This window comes from Lontra canadensis, unplaced genomic scaffold (genome assembly GCF_010015895.1).
Source record: "Lontra canadensis isolate GAN:19392208 unplaced genomic scaffold, GSC_riverotter_1.0 scaffold86, whole genome shotgun sequence".
Taxonomy (NCBI): Eukaryota; Metazoa; Chordata; class Mammalia; order Carnivora; family Mustelidae; genus Lontra; species Lontra canadensis.
The window spans coordinates 7,232,726-7,256,096 of record NW_022631080.1 but is presented as its reverse complement, the minus strand read 5'-3'; the positions used below and the strand labels follow the sequence as shown (position 1 = coordinate 7,256,096).

Below are 23,371 nucleotides of genomic sequence, written 5' to 3'. Positions count from 1 at the left end.
CAAGTAAAGGACAAGCTTGTTAATTAGATGTTTGGAGGAAGGAGGTATTGTGATTCCGCATGCTTCTTAATTGGGGATTTTTAAAAAAGATTTTTATTTACTTACTTGAGAGAGAGCTAGCGAGAGAGACCACGAGGAGAGAGGAGGGGCAGAGGGAGAGGGAGAAGCAGACTCCCCAATGAGCAGGGAGCCCAGTGCAGGGCTCCATCCTGGGATCCCGGGATCATGACCTGAGCCGAAGGCAGACGCTTAACCAACTGAGCCACCCAGGCGCCCTAACTGAGGGCTTAAAAATTTTTTGAGTTCCTTGTTGAAAAATCTTCCTAAAACACGTGCATGCACATATGGCCCTTCACTTATACAGTAGAAGTTGTCTAGTGCCCTCGGCTCGTTGTTCCTAATGTTAGCCCTCACCTCACAGCAGTGCAAGTGTGGGAGGTAGACCAGATGGCTAGTGCCTGTCCTAGAGTTTTAGGAATAAAACTGTCTTAGGAAATTGTTTTTATTGTCGGTTTTTTTCAGTTGTTTGTTGTTGTTGTTGTTGTTGTTGTTGTTTAGTAACCTCTATACCCAACCAGGGGCTCGCACTCACAACCCCGAGATCAGGAATCGTAACCTCTTCTGACTGAGCCAGCTAGGCACCCCAGTTTTCTTTTTTTAAGTTTTAATACTTTGATACAAACCATTGTAAACAGAGGGTTTTAGCTCTAGCTCCTCGGGCCCCTGCATGGTGTCTGGCACAGAGCACTTACTCAATAAGTGTTCTTGAGTTAAAGAAAAGAAGAAAGTGAGATGGAATCAACGTTTCTGGTGGCCCCAGAATGTGGCAGGCATTGCTTTTTTGATTCTTTTGCATGGAATGCCATCATATGATCACATTGAGGGAAGGGGGAAGGCATGTGGAATATATATCATTATTTCTTATTCAGATGAAGGAACCACTGATCAGAGAGGGTAGGTGACTTGCCCGAGTCACAGAGCTAGCCATATTGCATTGAGGTTTGAAATCCAGCTGTTTTAACTCAATGGCCAGAGTTTGCTAATGGCTCCTCACTCGTCTGCTGTAAGACACTGTCTATCCCAGGAGCTCCAGTTAACTGGGGTGCTTACCACTTCAGCCTGGGGGCCAAAAAAGCTTTCCCGAATAATCAGTTTAGATTTCTTCCAAAATAAATCCTGTCTTAACGGAAGCAGCATAAGAGCTTTCTTTCGTTGAACCTCTGTGGTAAACATTTTGCTCGTCCACTTCAACTCACGGTGCTTTGGTGCACTTCTGATTCAAGTCACTCACTACCATTTTAATTAGTATTACTGCAGGGCTGTTAAACTGTCAACATATCTTCTAGAGATTTCTCTTGGAAAGCAATCCAAAAGGAATTCCTTTTGTGAGTAAATAAGAACAAGATTTTTTTCCCACATGTTGACAACGGTGCACCATTTGGAGGTACAGTCAACACTTCCGGGAGGATTTGAGGACTCAGAATATGGGACATATTCCTGCAATTTTCAATTGCATTGAAAATATTATCTCGAACTAGATGAACTCGTGATACATGTATACCCAGGTCATCCTCTCCCGGACCTGCCGGCCTTCGATATTTGTCCTGGGTACATGTGTGGAAAAACCAACCATAACACGTGTGCTCAAGGGAAGGTATGCTGCTTCCTGGTAGCTTCTTCGAAAATCGTGTCCCTCCTGAAAAAGTCCAGGAGCTGGAGAATGTGAGTGTTTTCAACGTGTGAGTGAAGGACAGGCTGAAAATTGGACATGCTTCCCGGGTTTCCATCGGTGGAGTTGTGATCAGGACACGGAATGCACAAAGGATTTGCCCTGGGCTGGAAGGGTTACCGGAGTCTACTCCGTTATCAGCCAGAAGAGGGAGGAAGGAGACAGGCATGGGTAGGGGGTCGGCAAGGGGTAAGGCAGAGTTTGAATTCTATAGCTTTAAAGCTGGATGATGGCACTTCGAAAAGAACTTAATCCACTCCTGTCACTTCTAGATGAGGAATCTGATTCCCTGAATGATTGAGCGACTTGTTCAGGGCTGCTAGGAGATGTCAGAGTTGGAACGGATGCCCCCCGGGGCTTTTGCCTCTGCCTGGTCTTGCATGCACCATACCCTGCCAGCTCAGTACGTTTTCCTCCTCCCTCTCTCTGTGTCCCTGGTATTCACCCCTCCCTCACCACCCTTCCCCCACCCCCAGTGGAGGCTTCACTTTCTCTGGAGAGAGAGGCAGGAAGGGGGACCCAGTCAGCAAGAGGAGGAGACTGGGGATGGGGAGCACAGAAGCCTTGCTTGTTCTAGAAGGAGAACAAGACACGCAGGGAAAGTAAGAGGAAACGAGGCAGTGGGGAGGTTAAGGAGGAGGGGTGGGGAAGATAATAAAGAGGTAAAAGGACAGATGATTTTTAAGATTTTTTTAATACCACGGAAGTCCTCTGCTGAACTATAAAAAATGCTTCTCTGAGACCCAAAACAACTGGTGTATATTGGAGTTTCCTTGTAGGTGATCTTGCCTATTACAGTTGGAAAAGAAAGGCAGAGAGAAGGAGAGAGGGAGAGAGAAATATACCCCACTTCCAGTAGTCACAGAAGTCAGTAGGGTCCAGATCTCACTTCTGTTTGAGTAGTAGGCATCTGTGGATTTTTCCAGAATTTATCTTAAGATCTTTTTTAAAAGATTTTATTTATTTATTTGACAGAGAGAGATCACAAGTAGGCAGAGAGGCAGGCAGAGAGAGAGGGGGAAGCAGGCTCCCCGCTGAGTGGAGAGCCCGATGCGGGGCTCGATCCCAGGACCCTGAGATCATGACCTGAGCCGAAGGCAGAGGCTTTAACCCACTGAGCCACCCAGGCACCCCTATCTTAAGATCTTTTGATGACAGAAGAAATATCCACAGCTTGGCATGCTAAGCAAACACACCCCAAGGGCTTCTCATTTACCTGTGATCTTGAAATCTAGTTTCATGGCTTACCTGGAGCCATCACCAAAGAAGGAACCAGGGTATTTAAAACTGGTTCAAGATTCTTTTATACTTAAAGAAAATAATGGAGACATGTATGCTGTTTTGTACTTGACTTTGGGGTCCAGATTGTTCTCGTGTAAAATTGTTAGCACAGACTGTGTGTGTAAAATCCAGAGGAATGAAACTTGGTTCAAGGAAGGTCTGCAGGCCTGCGGCAAGCTCCTGTAAGTCTGCGCCCACAGGGTCGAGCCCACAGGACACGCCTTATGTGCTTGAGTCCTGACTGTAGGCCCCATGTGGCCGCAGTCTGCACAAATATTATAGGATGAAAGTATTAGCCAAAGGAGTTGTGAAAGCGCAAAAGTGAAAAAGCCGTCTGTGCGCAAGCCCTGGGCATGGGACCTGGTCTTCGGGACCGAGAAGCAGTCAGAAACATAACCATCAGAAAATTCCCTGGACAGTCAGACAAGGTGTCCTCCTCTTTAGCCACATGATGGCGCACGCACCCCGCTCACGGACAGCTCAGGGGCCCGAGTGGCGGGAAGAGCCAGGCAGCCGGAGGGAGGGGGGCTCCTACACCTGGCATCCGTGAGACAGCCACCGGCTGGCTTGAAGGAGCTTGGCCCTGGTCCCCATCGATTGTGTGGTGGGCACTGTGGGAACTTGCCCACCGGGGAGCTAGCCTTGCCCTAACAATGTTACAGCTTTCAGCGAGCACCTTCCAAAGGCACCGGAGAGAGGTTCTGATTTATCAGTGTGATCCTATCTGTGCTCTGGGCAACTCCTAGCCCCAAATCAAGTTACCCCGGTATTCTGCCATTTGGGAACTTTGCCATGTTCCTGAAGAGGGGGCGTAACTGGGGACATCTGAAAAGGGGGTTGCTTCCCTATGAGGAGCAAGTGTTCTGTGATTTTAAGCCAAAATTATATCCCACGGCAAAACCCTAGAAATCGCAGCTTCATTCACATGAAGTAAAATAGTATTGTGAGTTTTTACAGAGAATATGCATGCAGATTTGGAAAAACTCTACCCAATTATTGACTCCCTTGCCACTATGCACAGATGGTTGGGGTTAGGATTCGCAATGATACCAGTTGCCCTCCAAAGAATTCTGTTACCTCCTTCAGGGGTAAAGGAAAAGGAGCAAGCATTTATTGAATAAGTGCTACGTGCTGGGTGCTGTGCTAGGTGCTTAATATGCATTAATGGGTTCTGTTTGTTCTTCTTAGTGCCCCTGTGACAGAAGTATAGGTATTGACCCAGAAAGGTTAAGTAACTTGTCCAAGACCACGAAGTTAGTAATGGAAGAACCTGGTCTGTAGTCAGATATGTCTGATGCCTAGTCCTATAATCATAACCTCCCCACCCAGAGACACCTTAAAGACTCCTTTTTAAAAGATTTGATTTATTTATTTATTTATTTATTTATTTGAGAGAGATAGACAGAAAGAGAGAGAGGGAGCATGAGCAGAGGGGCAGAGGGAGAGGGAGAAGCAGGCTCCCTGCTGAGCAGGGAGCCCAGTGTAGGGCTTGATCCCAGGACTCTGGGATCATGACCTGAGCCCAAGGCAGACCCTTCACCAACTGAGCCACCCAGGTGTCCCCACCTTAAACACTCCTTAAAAGATTCCAAAACCTGGGGCAAAGCCAGCCAGGGACTTGGAGAAAGAGGAGACCTATTTTCTAAAGTTGTGCTGTCCTATCTCTCCCCACCTTTGTTTCTGCCACCTGCAGATACCCCATGGTGCTCCCCCATCAAGGTGAAGTATGGGGATGTGTACTGCAGGGCCCCTCAAGGAGGATACTACAAAACAGCCCTGGGGACTAGGTGTGACATTCGCTGCCGGAAGGGCTACGAGCTGCACGGCTCTCCCCAGCTGGTGTGCCAGTCGAACAAGCGGTGGTCCGACAAGGTCATCTGCAAGCGTGAGTAGCCCGGCCCAATCAGGACCGAAGTTCTTGTATTCTGAGATTAGGGATTTTTTGTTTCTGTTTTGTTTTGTTTTTGTTTTTTCTTAAAAAACTGAAGGTTACATGGTCTCTGATAAGAAAAACTCCCTCTGGTGGACAGACACCAGTGGCTTTAGAAGATGTGGTTGGAAGAGTGATGACACCTTTCAGACTGGAGAGTGTGATGGACTGTTTGGGCAATGGGGGCGAGTACAGAGGTTGTGTTTGTTCAGGACATGCTAGCCAGTCCCTGGAAGTGTGCTGGGGATCTAGAAACAAGACACACACAGGCTCTGCCGTCAAAGGTCTCAGAGTAGCAGCAGAGAGCAGGCGAGAGGTGCACATCGCATCAGAAGCACCAGGAGAGGGAGAAGTCACCGACTTGTGACCCTAGGGACAGTCTGTAAGTGTTCTCCCGAGGGATGGAGCTTCGGGAGGCAGGGCGAGTGACTGCAGAACACTATCCTGGGAAAGCAACTGTGCCTCGGGGGAGAAGGAAGACTGGGAGAGCATTTCAGGTGCTGACTTCCAGCTTGAGGAAAAATCACCTCTCATTCGGGCCACTCCAAGAGGCCCAGCATTGTTGAAGCACCTATGAGATGCCATTGTGATTCAAAACAGACACCATTTATTGAGCACCTATTGTATGCCAAGCATCTGCCCTGTGTCCAGTTTTTGCAACAAGTCTACTGATCGGGTGCCGATATTACAGCCATGTGTCCTAGCCCACGTGCACTATGCACCACAGTAACCGTGAATATATAGTAGGCTCTGAGGCCCTGCTCCTACAGGACTGGGCCTTTTTTGAGGCAGAGAGAGAGCATCCCCACTGGGCCCCTAGCTGCCCAGGACTGACTGGTAAAGGATTAGGGAAGCCCAGTTTCCTTGCCTGGAGGCAGGCCAAACTCTGGGACTTGCCCTGCCGGGGCACCTTCCCTCCCCTGTCCTACCTTCTTCATCCCTCACTGGTTTCCCTTGGGAGCCCTTTCTAACTAAATCACTCGCACACAAATCTACATCTCAGGGTCTGCTTCTGGGGAACCCAACCTAAAACAGTGGCTCAGCTGAGATGCCAAGCCAAGCAGGTCCCATAGGAAACAGTGGGCCCCTTCTGTGTGGCACGCGGCCACCCCTTTCTTTCTCGGATTCTATCCATTGTCTTTCAGTTGACTTGGCACTCGCTGTGTTTTCAGCATTTCTGGAGTCTGAAAGACTACGGACAAAAACTAAGAAGTGCTGAGTATCCGGTTTTCTCTTTTTCAGAAAAGCGATGTCCCATCCTGGCCATGCCGGCAAATGGAGGGTTTAAGTGCATAGACGGTGCCTACTTTAACTCCCGGTGTGAGTACTACTGCTCACCAGGGTACACGTTGAAAGGGGAGCGGACAGTCACGTGTATGGACAACAAGGCCTGGAGTGGCCGCCCAGCCTCCTGTGTTGGTAAGAAAATACCAGTCTTCAGGGGGCACATACTTTGGGAGGAGCAAGGTGTGTGTGCATGTGTAGTGGATTTTAAAGGAAATGTCAGCAGCCCGGATGACCCAGCTTTGATTTCTGAAGCTCTCTTCCTCCCTACTTCTCAGGCTTTTAGCCCAGACCTAACATCTGTAACTTGTAGCGGACCTGATAGCCCATGGCTTCGTCCGACTTTTGTTTCTTTCTCGGTTCGCTAACGAGGCCTCTGCAGACTGGCAGAGGGCTGCCTCTGTCCAGGGGATCTGCCTGTGGCACTGAGCAGAGTCATTGACATTTGCCAGACCGCCCCGCAGAGAACACCTGTGTGCCTTTCAGCTGACAGCCAGAGTTCATTTGTTGTCGATGATTGTGGTCAGCAAGCACTCCGTGTGCTAAGCTGGGATTTGGAAATGTTACCTGACTCAGGGTTTGTTGAGAAATGGTTCCTACGGTGTGGTCCTGGGAGCCTGCAGCAGCCTTGAGAACTCTTTAGAAATACAAATTCTTGGCCTCATTACAGATCTGCTGAATCAGAGGCTCTGGGGATGGGGCCCAGCACTGTGTGCTTTAAGGAGTACCCCACCCCCACGCATTCTGGGCATTCTGAAAGGGCTTCAAGAGAGCCACTGATAGAAGACAGTACTTCTCAAACTTTAAGGTGCATCAAATCACCTGGAAACATTGGTGAAAATGCAGATTCAGCAGGTCCGAAGTGGGGTCTAGCAACTGGCATTTTCTCAGGCCCTCCAGGGGATTCTGATGCTCTGCACTTGACAGCCTGCCTTAGAATATCAAATTTGGGCAGAACTTTAATACCTTTATTCTCCAAATTGTGCCCTTGGACCAGCAGCATTAGCACCAGCAGGAAGCTTATTAGAAATGTCGCATGGTGTGACCCATCCCAAACCTGGCAGATCAAAATCCACATTTTAATAAGCTCCCCGGGGGATTCCTATGCCCTTTACACACTGAGGGAGACTGCTCTAGGACAGTGGTTTTCAACTCCGGCTTCTATTTAAATCTGAGTCACTGGGGCTCTGGTATTTTTCCAAACCTCCCTCCACGTGGTTGAGAACCACCATGCCAGAGGACCGTTTACTCATCAACTTTTAGAGCTGCCAGGACCCAGCCTTCCAGAACATTCTACTCCCTTCCTCTAGTCTACAGATGAAGGCTGAGAGGTCACCTGTCCTACTCAAGGTTGCATAGAACCAAGCCTGTGGCTCCAGGCTCTCAGGCCCAAAGTCCCTGAATCCAGAGACTGCTCTGGCACTAAGCTAAGGCCATAGGCCCTACGAGGCTGGCTCCTGTGCTGTTGGGATCTGACCATCCTCCTGAGAACCGGTCGGCTCAGTCTGCCCATGTGCTTTACCCCAAGGACTCCTTTCTGACTGCTCATTGTCTGGGGGCATATGCTTTGGGGCGGGGGGAGACTGAAATTGGATGCCTCCTGGGGGCAGAAGTACAACAGCAACTCCTCTAGGTCGGTCCCAGGGGTGTCGTTGTGAGAGCGCTGCTGTCCGCGGTCCTCCCTGGCAGCCTTTTTCACTCTGCAGTTACGTGGGGACAGAGCTGTAGCCAAGGGACCTTGCCCAAGGTGTGACAGAAAACCCCGTTCTGTCCGAGCCACAGCCTGGACGGCACCTAGTATCCGTTTGACGTGAGCAACCCGTCCAAAGAAACTCCGATGCTGACTCAGGTTTACTCAAGGCTTCTCTCTTTCTAGGACGTAGGTAGGAGTTTGTCTTGGTGGGTAATTGGGAAAACAGACACCACACTAGGTACTCCAAACAGAAGAGAATTTCCTATAGAGAATGGGTTAAAAAAAAATCTGAAAAGAGCCAGAGGAACAAAAGAGGAAAAACACTATTACCCGAGATGAGTTATAGCAGAAAGCTGTGCCAACCGAGGGCTGGAGGAACAAACATTGGCCGATGGCTCAGGAGCCCAGGAAGCCCTCTCAGAAGCTCCCATCAGAAGCATAATGGCCTTCCGTTCCCAGGATGGTGCCTCCTGTGGGCAAACCTGCCTGGCGCCCAGCTGGCAGGAGGAGTCTGGGAAATAGAATTTTGAGACTTTCAGTGCGGGCAGGAACAGGGAGATTATAGAAAACCTAAACACCAAGGGATTATTGGCCTCAGTAACTTTTTCTCTGAGGCTTTTGGCCCCTGGCCTGGACTCACCATAGTTCTCAGTGGGCAGAGGGCCACACAGTCCTACTCATGCAGCGCAGGGGGAATGGTGGTGAGGGCGTGTGCCTCTGGGAGAATGGGACCCAAGGCCAGAGGTTCGGGTCAAGGGCCCCTCACAGATGTCACTTTCAGTGTCTCCCCCGTGACTTGGTGTGTGTGCAAGCTAGCGCCTCAGAACCACCACTCAGATTTTCTCAGTGTGGGAAAGGGCAGAGGTGGACGGGAGGAGAGGAGATGCTTGAGAATCTTTCTGGAGGCAAGCGTTGGTGACGACTCCTCTTGGGATCACACTGTTCAGGTATCCAGATCGTGTGCAGTCGTGGAAAGAACGTGCTGATTGTTCTCAAAAAGCAACAGGCATGGCTTAAGCTGGACCAGATGGGGCTGGAACCTTCCCAGAGGGAGAAAGAACTAAGCAACGAACCCCAATTTCAGGGGATTTATCTTAGAGTTTGCCAGAGCAAGTCTCAGGCATGCTGCAGAGGTGGGAGGGGATCTTGTGCCTACAGTGAGGGTAGGGGAGTGACAAAAGCGGGGACCTGTGAGCCACAGGAGAGCATAGAGTTCCCAGGAAAAGGAGACAAACGGACAGTGCAAGCAGGCAGTTCTTTTCCAGTAAGACACCAATAAGCTGGAATCCATCCCCAGTGAATGTGACACCAGGGATGTCCTTGACTCTTTTGGCTTTAAATGCATTACATTAGCTTAATCACTTTGTGGGTGTGTTGGCAGAGCCTCAGCCTATTTTAGATGCTGACACATGGTGGCTGAGTAGTTCCCAAATTTCCACACAACTTCTACCACTGCATCTTGGCCAGAGCTTTCCTGAGTGCTGAGAAAATCATCCCAGCTCCCCTCCAGACCCGGAGGGAAGAACGAACCCTGGGCTCTCTTTTGACGCTGAGGTGGTCAGTCCTGTGGTCTGGCTAATTCAAAAGTGCCAGCAGTTAAAATTAATTCTCTCCTGCAGACCACACGCTGGCACTGGATTCCAACCCATGGTTATTTCCGAAACAGATATAGAAAGAAGTCAGGGAAGGGGAAGAATTGTACTGCAATCGCAGGAGGGTAAAGTATTTGAAGAGCCACAACCGCCATTGATATATAAAAAAAGAAAACCCTGGAATGAAACAGCTATTGTTTTAGGGGATGTTTTTTCTTTCTTTCCATTTGTAGTTATTTTGGGTTGCACTGGCAGTTAGATAGAACAATGGACAGTGAGAATTATAAGTCCTCATCTAGAAACCAGATTTTGAGTTGAAATGTGATTTCTCCTTTAGACCAACCCTATTTCCTGGGCCAAAAGAGGAAAACATTAAAGAAAGTCTAAAAACCACAGATAATGAGAACCCAGCGGGTGTCTTTTGACATGCAAAGAGCCCCAGTTAGCTGTTTTAACAAATGACAGTGTACAAACTGAGTCGGTTTCTGGAACTGCTCCCTGCTTGTTTTGTGCTGCCTCCAGAGTAGAATAGATCAAGAGAGTTAGCACAGATTAGATTCTGGAATAAAAAATTCTCTGAGATTACAGATACCCATGCACAGTGATGGAATGTTCTACTGGCTTCTCTACTGTCTGACAGCTGGGCTCACCCGCTGACACACAGGGAAGTTTGCTGGGCTGCCCTGACTTATTTCCAGAGAGTCCATTGAATATACAAACATTATGGGGCTAAGAACGAACCTATCAGTGTGTCGTTGTGGATCTTAAATTATGCTAAACTTCTCCTGGGTTAACAAATACACATCCTTCTGCAAACTTTCAGGAAGCTAATGTCAGCTTCAAAACAGCTGGGTTGATGGAGATATTGGTGCACTTTTTCCCTGGCCTGATTTGTTAGTACAAAGTGAACATGTAACCTTCTGGTGGCCATCTCTAATAGAAACACACCACCAGCCACTCTTTGGTTGGGCGTCTCTCTGGTGAGGATGGTGACTTTTCACTGTGGAATTCATTGCTTCCATTCTTGCCTCTTTCGTCCATTGGGGAAAATCTTCTGATACCTTCCACGATACCAAAGAATTGGAACCACTTCCCAGAGACATCCACAACGATTATACTCTGGCTGGGGTGAAGCAAACAGTTGGGCAAGTTTTCAGCGGTCCAGGTTTGTTTTGCCTTTGGCAGTCAGTGTCTTCCTGTGTCCCATGAAGTGGCTGCTTCCTTCCTCTGTCACCAACCTCAAACTATTTTATATCTGTATCAGTAATCTATTGCTGTATAACGGACAGCCCAAAATCCAGTGGCTCCAAATGACCATGTTATTTTGCTCCTGGTTGTTGGGGTCAGAAATTTGGGCAGAGCTCGGTGGAGACAGCTCAATTCTGTTCCACATGGTAATGGCTGAGATGACGGTTGGGGTCAGAGGATTCAAGATGGCTTCATTCACAAGTCTGGAACCTCAGTTGGCTCTGCTGGCTGGGGTTTGGCTGAGTCTCTCTCTCTCCTTTCATAATTTCTTTTTTTTAAGATTTTATTTATTTATTTGACAGACAGAGATCACAAGTAGGCTGAGAGGCAGGCAGAGAGAGAGAGGTGGAAGCAGGCTCCCCGCTGAGCAGAGAGCCCGATGCGGGGCTCAATCCCAGGACCCTGAGATCATGACCTGAGCCGAAGGCAGAGGCTTTAACCCACTGAGCCACCCAGGGACCCCACCTTTCATAATTTCTTATTCTCCTCACATGGCCTCTCCAATCAGATAACTGGATTTTCATAGATGTCAGCTGTCTTCCTTAGAAGACAGCAAAAGTGGAAGGTGCCAGACTCTTGAAGGGCCCAGACTGGGGACGGGCGTAGCGTTACTTCATGTTCAGTTAGTCAAAGTGAGTCACGAGACTGGTACAGATTCAAAGGGATGAAAATTCGACTCTACCTCTTGGTAGGAGGTGCTGCATGTATATAAGGGGATTATGAGCCACCTTTGCACGAAATTCACCACAATATCCTTTGTTCAAAATTAGTGCTTGGAAGTCATTAATGAAATACATCTTGGAAGATGCCATACAAGATGCTCTACAGAGTAGTTTGAAAAAACTGGCATGATTGTTCATCTGTCAGTTCAGGTACTATTAATAAGGCCAAAATCATAATGCTTCAAATGAGACAGAAGTTCTATTCTTACATAAATATTTGTGCTTAAGCAGCCCTGGGCGGTGTCCTAGGCCCAATTCCTCACTTGCTGTTCAGGCTAAGATGACTGCTCTTGCTCTCCCACACATCCACGTTCAAACCAGGATAGAGGACACAGGAAAAAAGGGAAGGGTATGCTCCGCCCACCCCTTTTAACAGCACAGCCCAGAAACTGCCGGAGTCACTTTTCCTCAGAGCCCATTGGTGGAACGCATCACATGGCCACGCCTAACTTCAAGGGCGGCTGGGAAATGTAGTCTTTATATTCCAGAAGCCGAAAGGTCCAGGCAGTTCTTTTGCTATAAAAGAAGAGGGATCAGAGACAGGGGGAACCACCACCAGTCCCTGCCCCACTGACTGTAGAGGGTGAGACCAAGTTGGCTTGACAGGTCAAGGGATGGAAGAAATGAGAGTAACAGTAGGTAGAAAGCCAGTTTTCTTGGGGTATGTAGGAAGTCAGGAAATGGGCACTGAATGGAGTCTGTGCCTTGTGAGGAGTGGGGGCAGCCCTTGATTTGGGGTAAGAATAGCATCCTGCCTTAGAATGAGGCAGAAAGAAGACCCCCCCCCAGATCATGCAGTCTCAGATACCACTAACTGGCCTATTGTGAATCACCTGTTAATCACACGTCTAGCAGTCATCTCCAAACACAGATCTCCAGTGGAGATCTTCCACTCTTTGAGGAAACATTTTACCATGCAGTTAATTTATAGCCTTAGTTTAAAAGGCTATTTTTTTTTCTTGTTACCTCTTGGCCAGGACATTACCCTTTTGAACTTCTTTCTTATTTCTACTGCCCACCTGGTGAGACGTTTTGAGGATTCCCAAGCTTGCCAGATAAACAGTAGTTGATAGAGTGAAATATATTTGTTTCTGATATCTGTATCTATATCTATATATAAAGAATTTGAGAGAAAACAGGAGTGGGGGGATGAGGGGCAGAGGGAGAGGGAGAAGCAGACTCCCCACTGAGCAGGGAGGCCCACAAGGGGCTAGATCCCAGGACCTGAGCTGAAGGCAGACGCTTAACAGACTGAGCCACCCAAGCGCCCCTTGTTTCCGATATTGCACATGCAGAGAGGTGACTAGAGCACAGGAGAGGGACACAGTTGGTGAGATGTCTTCCCTGAATGCACAGAGGTCAGGGTTTCCACACAATAACTGGCTCTGTGGGCATCCTGACTCAGCAGGGAATTGTAATTATGTTTCTATAGTAACTTTATTCAATTCATTCATGGAAATTTATGATCACTTATAAAAAGCAATGATGGCCATGGCTGGATAATAATAGGCTTAGGTTTCTGGAACATCTGCTGAAGAAGGGCAGGCCAGCTGGTCTCGTCGGCTGAAAGTGAGGGTGCAACCGAACCTGCTTTTCTTGGATTCAGGGCAGAGCTGTAGCAGGTGACCCGAAAAGAATGTCTGTGTTGGAGGACACTATGAGGTCAGCGGCAGGCAGACACACAGAAGTGTTTGGCTTAGTACGAAAATTAAAAAACACGTGATCATATCTTAAAATCCCAGACCACGAGAAATTCCACAAGAGGAAACACTTCCCAGGGTACAAATGAGGATGGTCCTAACAACACTCCGTCCGGTGGGCAGCGGGGAGAACGAAATAGTGCAGGCCGAGTACTCAGCCTGGGGCAGGCAGGCACGATGGTACAGCATATATTAGCTGTTATTTCTAATGATTGATTTTTTTTTCTCCTTGTTTCTACTTTGGAAGAGCATGGATTCTGAAAAACTAGGCCAGTTTCGGCTGATCATTGTTAGGCGGACATAAGGTGGCTTTGGGAAGCTCTGAGAGCCTTCACCCAGATAACCTAATTTGGAGCATGTTAGCTCACAATGTCCGCACGCGTGGTTGGATAGAGAAAACCCAGCACATGATTCAGATGTTTAGCTGCATGATGCAGAGAGTAGGAATATCTCTTCGCTCGGATGGTGTCACCCCAAGAAAATATGGGAACATTGTAATTTTGCATTGAAATCTGTCTCCTGCCCTCAATCTCTCCTCTTTTATTTAAAAAAAAAAATTATATATATATATATGCTTTCCAAGATGAGCATGCCAGCTAGAATTGACCAGCAGGGGGCAGGTGTTGTATACTCATCTTTGTGATTCACACACAGCTGTGAAACAGTCATCTCAATTATATGTGTATGTCTAACGTCCCCTCTTGTCACAAAAATAAAAGGATTATTTTTTAATTTTTTTTAAAGATTTTATTTATTTGACTGACAGAGATCACAAGTAGGCAGAGAGGCAGGCAGAGAGAGAGAAGGGGAAGCAGGCTCCCCGGGGAGCAAAGAGCCTGATGTGGGGCTCGATCCCAGGACTCTAGGATCATGACCTGAGCTGAAGGCAGAGGCTTTAACCCACTGAGCCACCCAGATGCCCCGGATTATTTAAAAAAAAAAAAAAAACTGAGCAAATGAAAATAGACATGTCGAATGCATTTAAAGCATGTTCCATTTCATCAGAACATGTGTGTACTTTATTTATCAATTTTGAGAGGCATATTATGGTACGTTTTAATACCCCTGAAATTGGGACACATCTCACAATGGATTATAACTTAGATGCCATAGTATATGGTAGTGACTCGATTGGGGATTAGCGTATCAAGGTTTGTAAATTCACACTCCGTCCATGCATGGCATAGAATGCATCTGAATTTGGATAGCTGAAGGCAAAACCGTTTAGCAAATTATTCAAAATTTTGGACCCTAAATCAAATGAGAAGTTTTTCAGCAAGATATAGGAGAAAGTATATGAAGACTATACGTGGTGTTTTCATCTCTCAAACTTGTTTGTGATTCAGAACCAAATGATCTTTTATTTTCATTCAGGTTGTAGCATAGCGGCATTTAAATAATTACCAGTTGACAAGGAAAGCAATGCGTATCTAAATGATGACTTGTTAGGCCATCTTTTTTTTTTAAGATTTATTTATTTATTTGAGAGAGAGGGAGAGAGCACACATGAGTTGGAGGGATGGGTAGAGGGAGAGGGAGAAGCAGGCTTCCCGCTGAGCAGGGAGCCTGACAGGGGGCTTGATCCCAGGACTCTGAGATCGTGGCTTGAGCTGAAGGCAGGTGTTGAACGAACTGAGCCACCCGGGCGCCCCCTAGGCCATCTTTCAATACATTCTCTACCTGTTCGGAATCAAGTGGAATTTACAAAAGTCTGAAGCTCCCTCGCCTTCTTGTGACTTCACTTTAGCTATAACAAAATGAAATCCAACCCAGTGAGGATTGACATCTCATTTACTTCTAGCCCTCATTATCAACCCATCCCTGATACTGAGGAAGCAGAAGATCTTTTACCAAGTGGAGACACTACTCGAGAAGCTACTCGGGGGCCCTTTGGAGGGCCAGAGCCAAGGCAAAACTGCTATCCCCAGATACAAAACCATAGGTGTGGTCCTGTGGCAGGTGGAGGGCACAGTGGATCCAGACAGACCACTGTTTGTTGTAAGATACCGAGCAGTTGGGAATGGACATCACCAGAGGAGAGAGAAAGAGAGAGCTTGTTCCAGGAGGAAAGGCTAGGGCTGGGTTATAATCCACACTATCACTGTCTACATGCCTGGCCTTAAATAAATCACTTAAGCTTTCTGAGCCTCAGTTTCCACATCTGTAAAACAGAGCATTGGGTCGTTCCTTGAAACTTCCATCCCATTTACTTTGACCTCACCTGGGGCCATGCTGTCGTCTGCCTCGTGTCCTGTTTTGTGTATGGTGACAATAATCTACCCCAATAGACCGTAAACGCTTGAGCGGCCCATGACACAGCAGTTGGAATGATGCCTTGGATAAGGCAGCCTTCAGTAGAACTATGTTGCCTTGAACTGAATCAAAGTAGAAGACAGCTAAGGTTCCCTTCTCTGATAATCTCTGATGCTGCTTTTAAAGGAGGAGGGATTCCCTGTGCCTGAATGACTTCTAGCTCGGAGGGCTGCAGCACTGTGAAGTCAATAAGCGAAGTCTAGAAGTCCAGGGAGAAGTTTCCAGAGCTAATGAATGACTCCGGAAGCCGCCTTGCACGGCCAGGTTTAGCCATGCATGTAGGAGTTCTCCAGCCATCTTCTGAACTCAGGATGAGAGAAGGGGCAGGATGAATGGAGGAAGAGAAATACAGTGGGGTGAACTTAACCCTTCAAAAAATGGGGAGCGCCTAGAGCTGCGGGCATGTCAGATGCTGGGTGTTGTGCCCCCAGTGGACAAGATATTTCTTGATGATGGTGAGAATCTGGTTATATCTTCAGATATGGAACCTCCTAGAATCAAGTGCCCGAGTGTGAAGGAACGCATCGCTGAACCCAATAAGCTGACAGTCCGGGTATCCTGGGAGACCCCGGAAGGAAGAGACACAGCAGATGGCATCCTAACTGAGTAAGTACAACTGGGCACTGAGGAGGCTGTTGCTTCTTTTCTGAGAGACATTTAACTAGCCAGAGTGGGGAAGTGTATCCGTGTGGGTCCATTTATGCACACAGAGTCACTACGGCGCTCCTTCAATAGGTCCCTCATCCGGGCTGCGTTTTCCTCGTCATCTTCAGCACCTGACCTCCTGTATATTTCACTTCTGTCCTTGTGTCTTGCCTGTCTCCGCTATAGCACATTTACTGCCAGACCCTGAATGCCCAGAACCATGCTGAGCACAGAGCTGGGACTCGGTCAGTATTTGTCAAGGGAGAGAAGGGAAGAAGGGGTGGTGGGAAGAAGAGGGACGGGAGGAGGAAGAGGACACCAACTGGCTCACTCTGGGATAGAACCACCCCCACTGCCTGCCCAGGGTGCTCCTACTGTAGCCCCCAGGCCGTACTAAGCCATCACCTACCTCCCTGGTGTTCTGTGAATATGGTTTAAGGCAGAACTTTCTAGCCCTTGTTTTTTGCAACTGCTTTTTTAAAAACTTGATTTTTAGTCTATTTTTTTAAACTTGGGACCACAACAGGGGTTCCTGGGTGGCACAGTCAGTTGAGCATTCAACTCTTGGTTTATGGCTCAGGTCTTGATCTCAGGGTCATGGGATCGAGCCCACATGTTCCGTGCTCGGTGGGGAGACTGCCCGAGACCCTCTCTCCCTCCACGCCTCCCCCTGCCCACTCTCTCTAGAGTAAGTAAATAAATCTTTAAACTTGTGACTATAGTAAACACTTACAGAAAAAGCTTATAAGAAAAAAGAGAAGCGTTCTTCTGCCTTCTTCCCTACCCCAACCCCACGCCCCAGGAACAGCTCGGTGAATAGTTTGACATACCTCCAGAATGCTTTTAAAAATACATGATTCCCGGGATGCCTGGGTGGCTCAGTGGATTAAGCCTCTGCCTTCAGCTCAGGTCATGATCTCGGGGTCCTGGAATCGAGTCCCGCATTGGGCTCTCTGCTTGGCGGGGAGCCTACTTCCTCCTCTCTAATTGTCTGCCTGCCTCTCTGCCTGCTTGTGATCTCTGTCAAATAAATAAATAAAATCTTTAAAAAAACATGCATGATTCCCTTTGGGAAAGTTTGGCTAAATATTGTTCTAATCTAGCACCTGGGCCTGTACCCCTGCAGCGATCTGCTTGGTTTTCATTGTCCCTAGAGGCCACTATTTCATGTCAGCACGTTCACATCCCTGCCTTCAAGTTCATGGCTCTGTCAGACCAACCCACTTGAGTGTGCACCTGCAGACAAGATACCTCTGATTCGCCGCCTCTGAACTACACAGCAGGGAAGCCCTTGTTAGAATCCAACCTAGGCAATTATGGGTAATAAGAAAACATCTTTTACAAGGAAGATGTTGAGTCTTTCACCCTGAGCAAGACATTTTGTTCCTACATCCTGATCATTTCTCCCAGTACACCATTTAGCTTAAATAATCTTACTAGCTGTGTGCCTCCTTGTAACTCCTTAAAGTTTTGAGTATTAAGAAAATTATATATTTGCTGTCACATCTACATGTCACAAACCTCTAAGGAGAAATTTTAGGCAATTGGGATTAAAGAGTAAGTCACAGTTGGTATAAACAGGGGTTGGTTTTTATTGATCTTGGAACTTTGGGGCCTAGAACAATGCCTGGTCTAGGCCCTAGCCCATAATAGGTTCTGAGATCTTGACAACCGCAGTTGCTGTTGAAATCCTGCATAATAAACACCAAGTAATGGGTCACCAGATGACTGTGTTTGTCTAGCACGGATATAGACTTTGGCATCTTTATGGGTCGCCTGTGTGTTATGGTTAGAAATGTGACTGTTTCAAAGACCATCTTAGTAGCCCCCAGCCTTCCGTTCCAAGCAGCTGTCTGCTTCTAGACTTCTATAGCCCGAACCAGCAGAGGCTTGGAGCAGGAGGCTGCGGGGAGCACACTCCAGACAGAATGAGGAATTCTGAGAAGGCTGTCTCGTCACCTTTTCAGCTCTCACTTGGGCTCCTTGCTTCTCCGGCATGTCTCTCATACAAGCTACTGTTCTATGGTCCCCTTCTGAGAGGGAAGGTTCTAGAGAGCAAGTGCCTCTCCAAAGCAGGTGCTTCCTATGAGTTCCCTTAGTTACTCCTCATGACTGTTATTTGCAGGCCACAGATGAAACGGAGTCCCTGAGAGGTCAGCAGCCACCCATATTTGAAGCCTGATTCCTCTCGGGGTTATCTGTATTTGAACCACGCTTCAGTTCATACCTTACAAACACACACCCTATCCACCTCTGTGGAAGCCTCTGGCACACATTCGTTCTTAGCAAATATTCTCATAGTTGCTAAGAACTGTAGTGAGAAGGCAAAGTAAGTATCTGTTGGGAAACCAACCCATCAGCCTGGTAGTCGATCATGCTGTCTGAAACTACTGGTGTTCTCATCAGACAGCCAAGAAGAAAGATGCTAGTCACCCTAGCCGTGTGATCTTGGGCAAATTTCCTAAGCTTTTGGTGCCTCAGTTTCTCTGTGAAATGGAAATAATAATTCCTATCTCATGGAGTTGTGGGGAGGATTAAAGAAACCAGTATGTGTAAAATACCTAGAACCATGCCTAAAATATGTATATAGTGTTTATGTACGTGCAAAGAACTATTACTAGTACTACTACTACTACATTAGGATAATCAAGGAATCACAATAAACTTGCCTTTTGCTCAGGAAAGATCTCCACACTGGGCCAGAGAGAAAAAACTAGAGCTAATTCTAACACCCCCCCTGTAAACCCAAATTGCCAATGGCTGCTTGGACTATACCCTCAAATGGTTTTCCTCATAGAAAATTTGTTCATCCTCCCCAAAGTAAGGCAGTTTACGGTTCTCCTTGGAACAAAGTTGGGATGGGAAGAAGACTTGGGACCCTGGGTTCTCAGCCTCTGCCATCTTCTCTTCTATCCTCCCGTGAGAAAAATGGATCCATACTTTCCAGGAATTGGGGACTTCCATGTTCTGGTATCAGACTGCTCTTCCAAAGCAGAATAAAGCTCAGGAAAAGCTGTGTTCTTCAAGAAATCTTTGTTCTAGTCAAACTGACCTAAAGGCTGCCCCTCAGTATCTCCACATCCAGTCAGTGCCCATGAGGACCTAATTGTTGTTAGGCCTTTAATGACCATCTTTGGTGTTCCTGTTTTTTTCTCCCCCTTTTAAGTGTTATTCTAAAAGGCCTCCCCCCAGGCTCAAATTTTCCAGAAGGAGACCACAAGATCCAGTACACAGTCTATGACAGAGCTGAGAACAAGGGCACTTGCAAATTTCGAGTTAAAGTACGAGGTAAGAATACTGCTTCTTGGCTTTTTCCTCTCTTTACAAGAGCAAAAGGAAATCCGCCCTCCAGCAGGAACCCTTTGTGAGTGCTCACTGCCACGGGGATACTTACAAGCTTTGGATTAGCCTCTGATGACGAGGCGAGGAGAAGGGTGCCATCTTAAAGCCTGAATTTCACAATACAAATCCGGATGAGGTTCAGTGCTGTTAGATTATTTGAGGCCTGAGAGACTAGTAAGCTAGTCTTGCAGGAGCCCACAGCTGGCTATCCCAGAAGAATATTATTTTGATAACATTTTCCTCCCTGGGCTTGGGTGACCAGCTAAAGCCTGAAAGTCCTTCTGTAAAGGAGGTTGAGAGCCCCCTAATTTGGGCCACCAGGAGCCCATGTTCTTGGTGTTCCAGAATATTTATTCTCCCTGAAAAAAATACTTTGAAGATTTATTTTATGCCTCATGGTTTGGGCAGCTAATGACGAACCCTCTTTACTCTTCTGGGCTCAGCCTCCTCCTCCGTAACACAGGAGGCTAAAGCGCTTGATCTCAGTGGTCTCGTTGCCATGAACGGTGACCATTCCAAGGCCCACCCACTAGCCAGAGAGTCCTACCTGCCCCCTCACTCATTCACAGGCCGGTATAGAAGTGCGATTGCCCAGCTGCCGCCTTCCCTGGGGCCTCTGTGGAGGGGAGCTCGGCACTGAGCCTCCCCTGGCCTTGTGTCCCTACAGTCCGACGCTGTGGAAAACTCAACGCCCCGGAGAATGGTTACATGAAGTGCTCCAGTGACGGCGACAATTACGGGGCAACCTGTGAGTTCTCCTGCATCGGTGGCTATGAGCTGCAGGGCAGCCCTGCCCGAGTCTGTCAGTCCAACCTGGCCTGGTCTGGCACGGAGCCCACGTGTGCAGGTACGCGTGCAGCCCTCTCTCCCGCCAGCAGCCAAACCTGAAGACCCTTGGGTTCTGGATTCCAGTAGAGGGAGGGAGGATTTCACTCCATACACTTCGAGAGGTTCAGTGTCATCCCTCTTCATCGGACGGGTGAACACGGTCCTCAGATTTCGAGGGCAGCTGTCTCACCCACCCTCCTCCTTGGCTTCTGTCCATCTTCGAGTTTCTCTTTCACGTCCTCTAAGGAAGAAGCTGGAGGCGGGAGCCCAGGGCCCGCTGTTCGTGACTTTGTGAATCAACAGAATCTGCTTTAGGTACCTGTGTTCTTCCCTTCTACAAATGGAAGGATCTTTTTTTATTATTATTTTATGCAAAGCCAGGACACTACTATGTATGGACAATATAATTCCTGCTTTGCAGCACTGGTTTGAAAGTCACTCAGACCTTGAGCATTCGGGACATTTCCTCCTAATGCAAAATGAGCAAGATAATATCTACTACTTGAGTTGTTGTAAGGGTTAAATGAGGTTATAGCCACTCAACAGTGGGATAGAGCAGTGCCTGGCCTGGGGCAGGCACTCAGTGCACGTCCACTCTTAATACCAAGGAACATAAATTGGGCTGCGTAGTGATCATGGTGTGAAATTTGGACTAGTCAGAAAATTGTGGACATATCTTTTATTTATATACTCTACTTTCCCCCTTATTTCGGGGTACTTTCTCATCTTTATGCTTTCCTTTAATCCCAGCCATGCAGGAGAGAGAGACACACACATGTAGACCATCAGCTAAATGCCCAAGGATCTTCAGTTTCATACCTTAAAGTAGAAAGAACATACCTCTTTCTTTCCCTGTCTCACTTCCTGAGGCAGGGAAAGTAATGCCCATTCCCCCACCACCTCACCCCCCAGCCCAAAGATGTTCACATCCTAATCCCTGGAACCCATGAATATATTACCTGACATGGCAAAAGGGACTTTGCAGAGGAAATTAAGTAAGAATCTTGAGATGCGGAGGCCATCTTGGATTCTCCAGGTGGGCCCAGTGTACGCACAAGTGTCCTTATAAAAGGGAGGCGGAGGGGGAGAGAGAGAGAGAGGGGCAAAGACGCCAGACTAGTGACTTCGAAGATGCCAAGAAAGGCCTCACCCCAGGAGACGGAGGTGACCTGTGAATGTTGCAAAAGGCAAGGAAACAGATTCTTCCCTAGAGCCTCGGTGGGGGGAGCAACATTTTGACTTCGGCCCAGTGACACCCATTTGAAACTTCTGACTGCCGGGGCTGTAGGAGAATTTGTGCCTGTTAAGCCCCTAAATTTATCATGATCTGTGAGAGCAGCAAGAGGAAACCAGTATAGTTCCCCATTCCCCAACCCAGCGCTTCTTGGGACCATCTCCTAAATAAACCACTTATAACTGGGGTGCCTAGGTGGCTCGTCGGTTCCATGGCCTGCTCTTGATTTCACCACCGGTCATTATCTCATGGTCGTGGGATCGAGCCCCGCCTCGGGCTCTGTGCTCAGTGAGAAGTCCTCCTGAGAGTCTCTGTCACTGCCCCCCACCTCTCCTTTTGCCTCTTCACCTCACTGGCACGAGCACACGCTCTCTAATTCTTTTAAAACAAAAATAACTGGAACTTTGTCTTGGGGTTTACTTGTGCATTTGTGTATGGTCTGGGTGTCATCCCAGGCCATGTTGAGCCAGAATAAGTAGGGGGTTTCTCATCCATCTGGCCCTTTCTAATCCCAGCCATGAATGTCAACGTGGGCGTCAGAACAGCAGCGGCACTTCTGGATCAGTTTTATGAGAAAAGGAGACTCCTCATTGTGTCTGCCCCCACAGCCCGGAACCTTCTCTACAGGCTGCAGCTGGGAATGCTGCAGGTGAGTCCTTACGGCCAGGCCCGGGTGTGGAGGGGTGGGGGTAGAGCTCTCCCAGGAAGGGCCCGGTGATTTCATTAAAGGCCAAGGTCAGATTCAGGGCCTTGGCTATTTTCCAGGACCTCGGGGAACTGGCGCTTTAGGCCTGCCGCCGTTCATTTCTGGCTCTAGGGCATAACCTGATGAACAATGGAGTCCCCAGTGCTAACCCAGTTGTTGTGCAACTAATAGGGTTTCTTTGTCTTGACCCATAAGCCCGATCGACCTGCTGCCCAGGGCCAGCCAAAGAGTCTTTTTTGGTGGACCTGTCCGGGATATGCCTATGCTGGAGGCCGTCATTCTGTTGTTTGCCCAAGAGGCTGGCTCAAGGGATGAGGGGAGTCCAGGGGCCTTCAGGCCCCAGATCCTGCCCCAGGGAGCTTCCCTCACCACAACCCCCCACCCCCAGCTCCTCCCAGAGTGACAGCTGTCTGTAAGAACAGTGGTTCTCAAAGTGTGGTCATCAACATCACCTGCGAGCTTGTTAGAAATGCAGAGTCTCCCCCATCTCAGACCGATGGGGTCTAATTTACTTTTTAACAAGACCTCCGGGTGATTCCTGAGCAACTGAACGTTTGAAGCACACTTTTCTAGGAAATGTGCCCTTCTCGGCTGTGTAAATTTTATAACTACAAAACGAGGCAACCAGAGTCTTTTGGGGGGGAAAATTAGAAACCGAAAGGCTCAAACGAGAGCTTGCTAGATTTTGTCCAGAAGCTGGTTTGCGGTAATAGCAGCTGACCATGAACGAATGCGGAAGAGTCAGGATGTTCTGCTGGGTCGTGGGCACCATGATGCACACTTTTTGGAAAAAAAAAAAATTCATTTACTACAGTGAATAAAAATAAGACTAAGTGTTCAAAACAGTCTTGGTTGATGGGTACCTGGGTGGCTCAGTCGGTTGAGTGTCTGATGCTTTCAGCTCAGGTCATGATCTCAGGGCCGTGAGATCCAGCCCCACTTTGAACCCTGAGTCGGGCTCAGTGCAGGGTCTGCTGGGGATTCTCCTCCTCTTCCCCTTGCCCTGCTCATGTGCTCTCACTAGCTCGCTCGCTCGCGTGCTCTCTCTCAATAAAATCTAAAAAAAAAAAAAAAAAAAAAAAAAACCCAAAACCCTAATTTTGGTTTAATAGTTTACAGCTTTC

The 23,371-nt window shown here is 47.9% G+C and overlaps 1 protein-coding gene across 4 annotated transcripts in view; it reads left to right on the top strand.

Moving 5' to 3' along the window:
• LOC116882621 (sushi repeat-containing protein SRPX) overlaps positions 1 to 23,371 on the top strand; it is a 202,096-nt gene that overhangs the window by 139,366 nt on the left and 39,359 nt on the right. For all 4 annotated transcript variants that reach the window (XM_032883144.1, XM_032883143.1, XM_032883148.1 and 1 more), the window contains 6 exons: positions 4,704 to 4,895; positions 6,183 to 6,359; positions 15,972 to 16,098; positions 19,304 to 19,425; positions 20,147 to 20,326; positions 22,057 to 22,190. In XM_032883144.1, the coding sequence (XP_032739035.1) occupies positions 4,704 to 4,895; positions 6,183 to 6,359; positions 15,972 to 16,098; positions 19,304 to 19,425; positions 20,147 to 20,326; positions 22,057 to 22,190 (932 nt within the window). The remainder of the gene's footprint in view (positions 1 to 4,703; positions 4,896 to 6,182; positions 6,360 to 15,971; positions 16,099 to 19,303; positions 19,426 to 20,146; positions 20,327 to 22,056; positions 22,191 to 23,371) is intronic.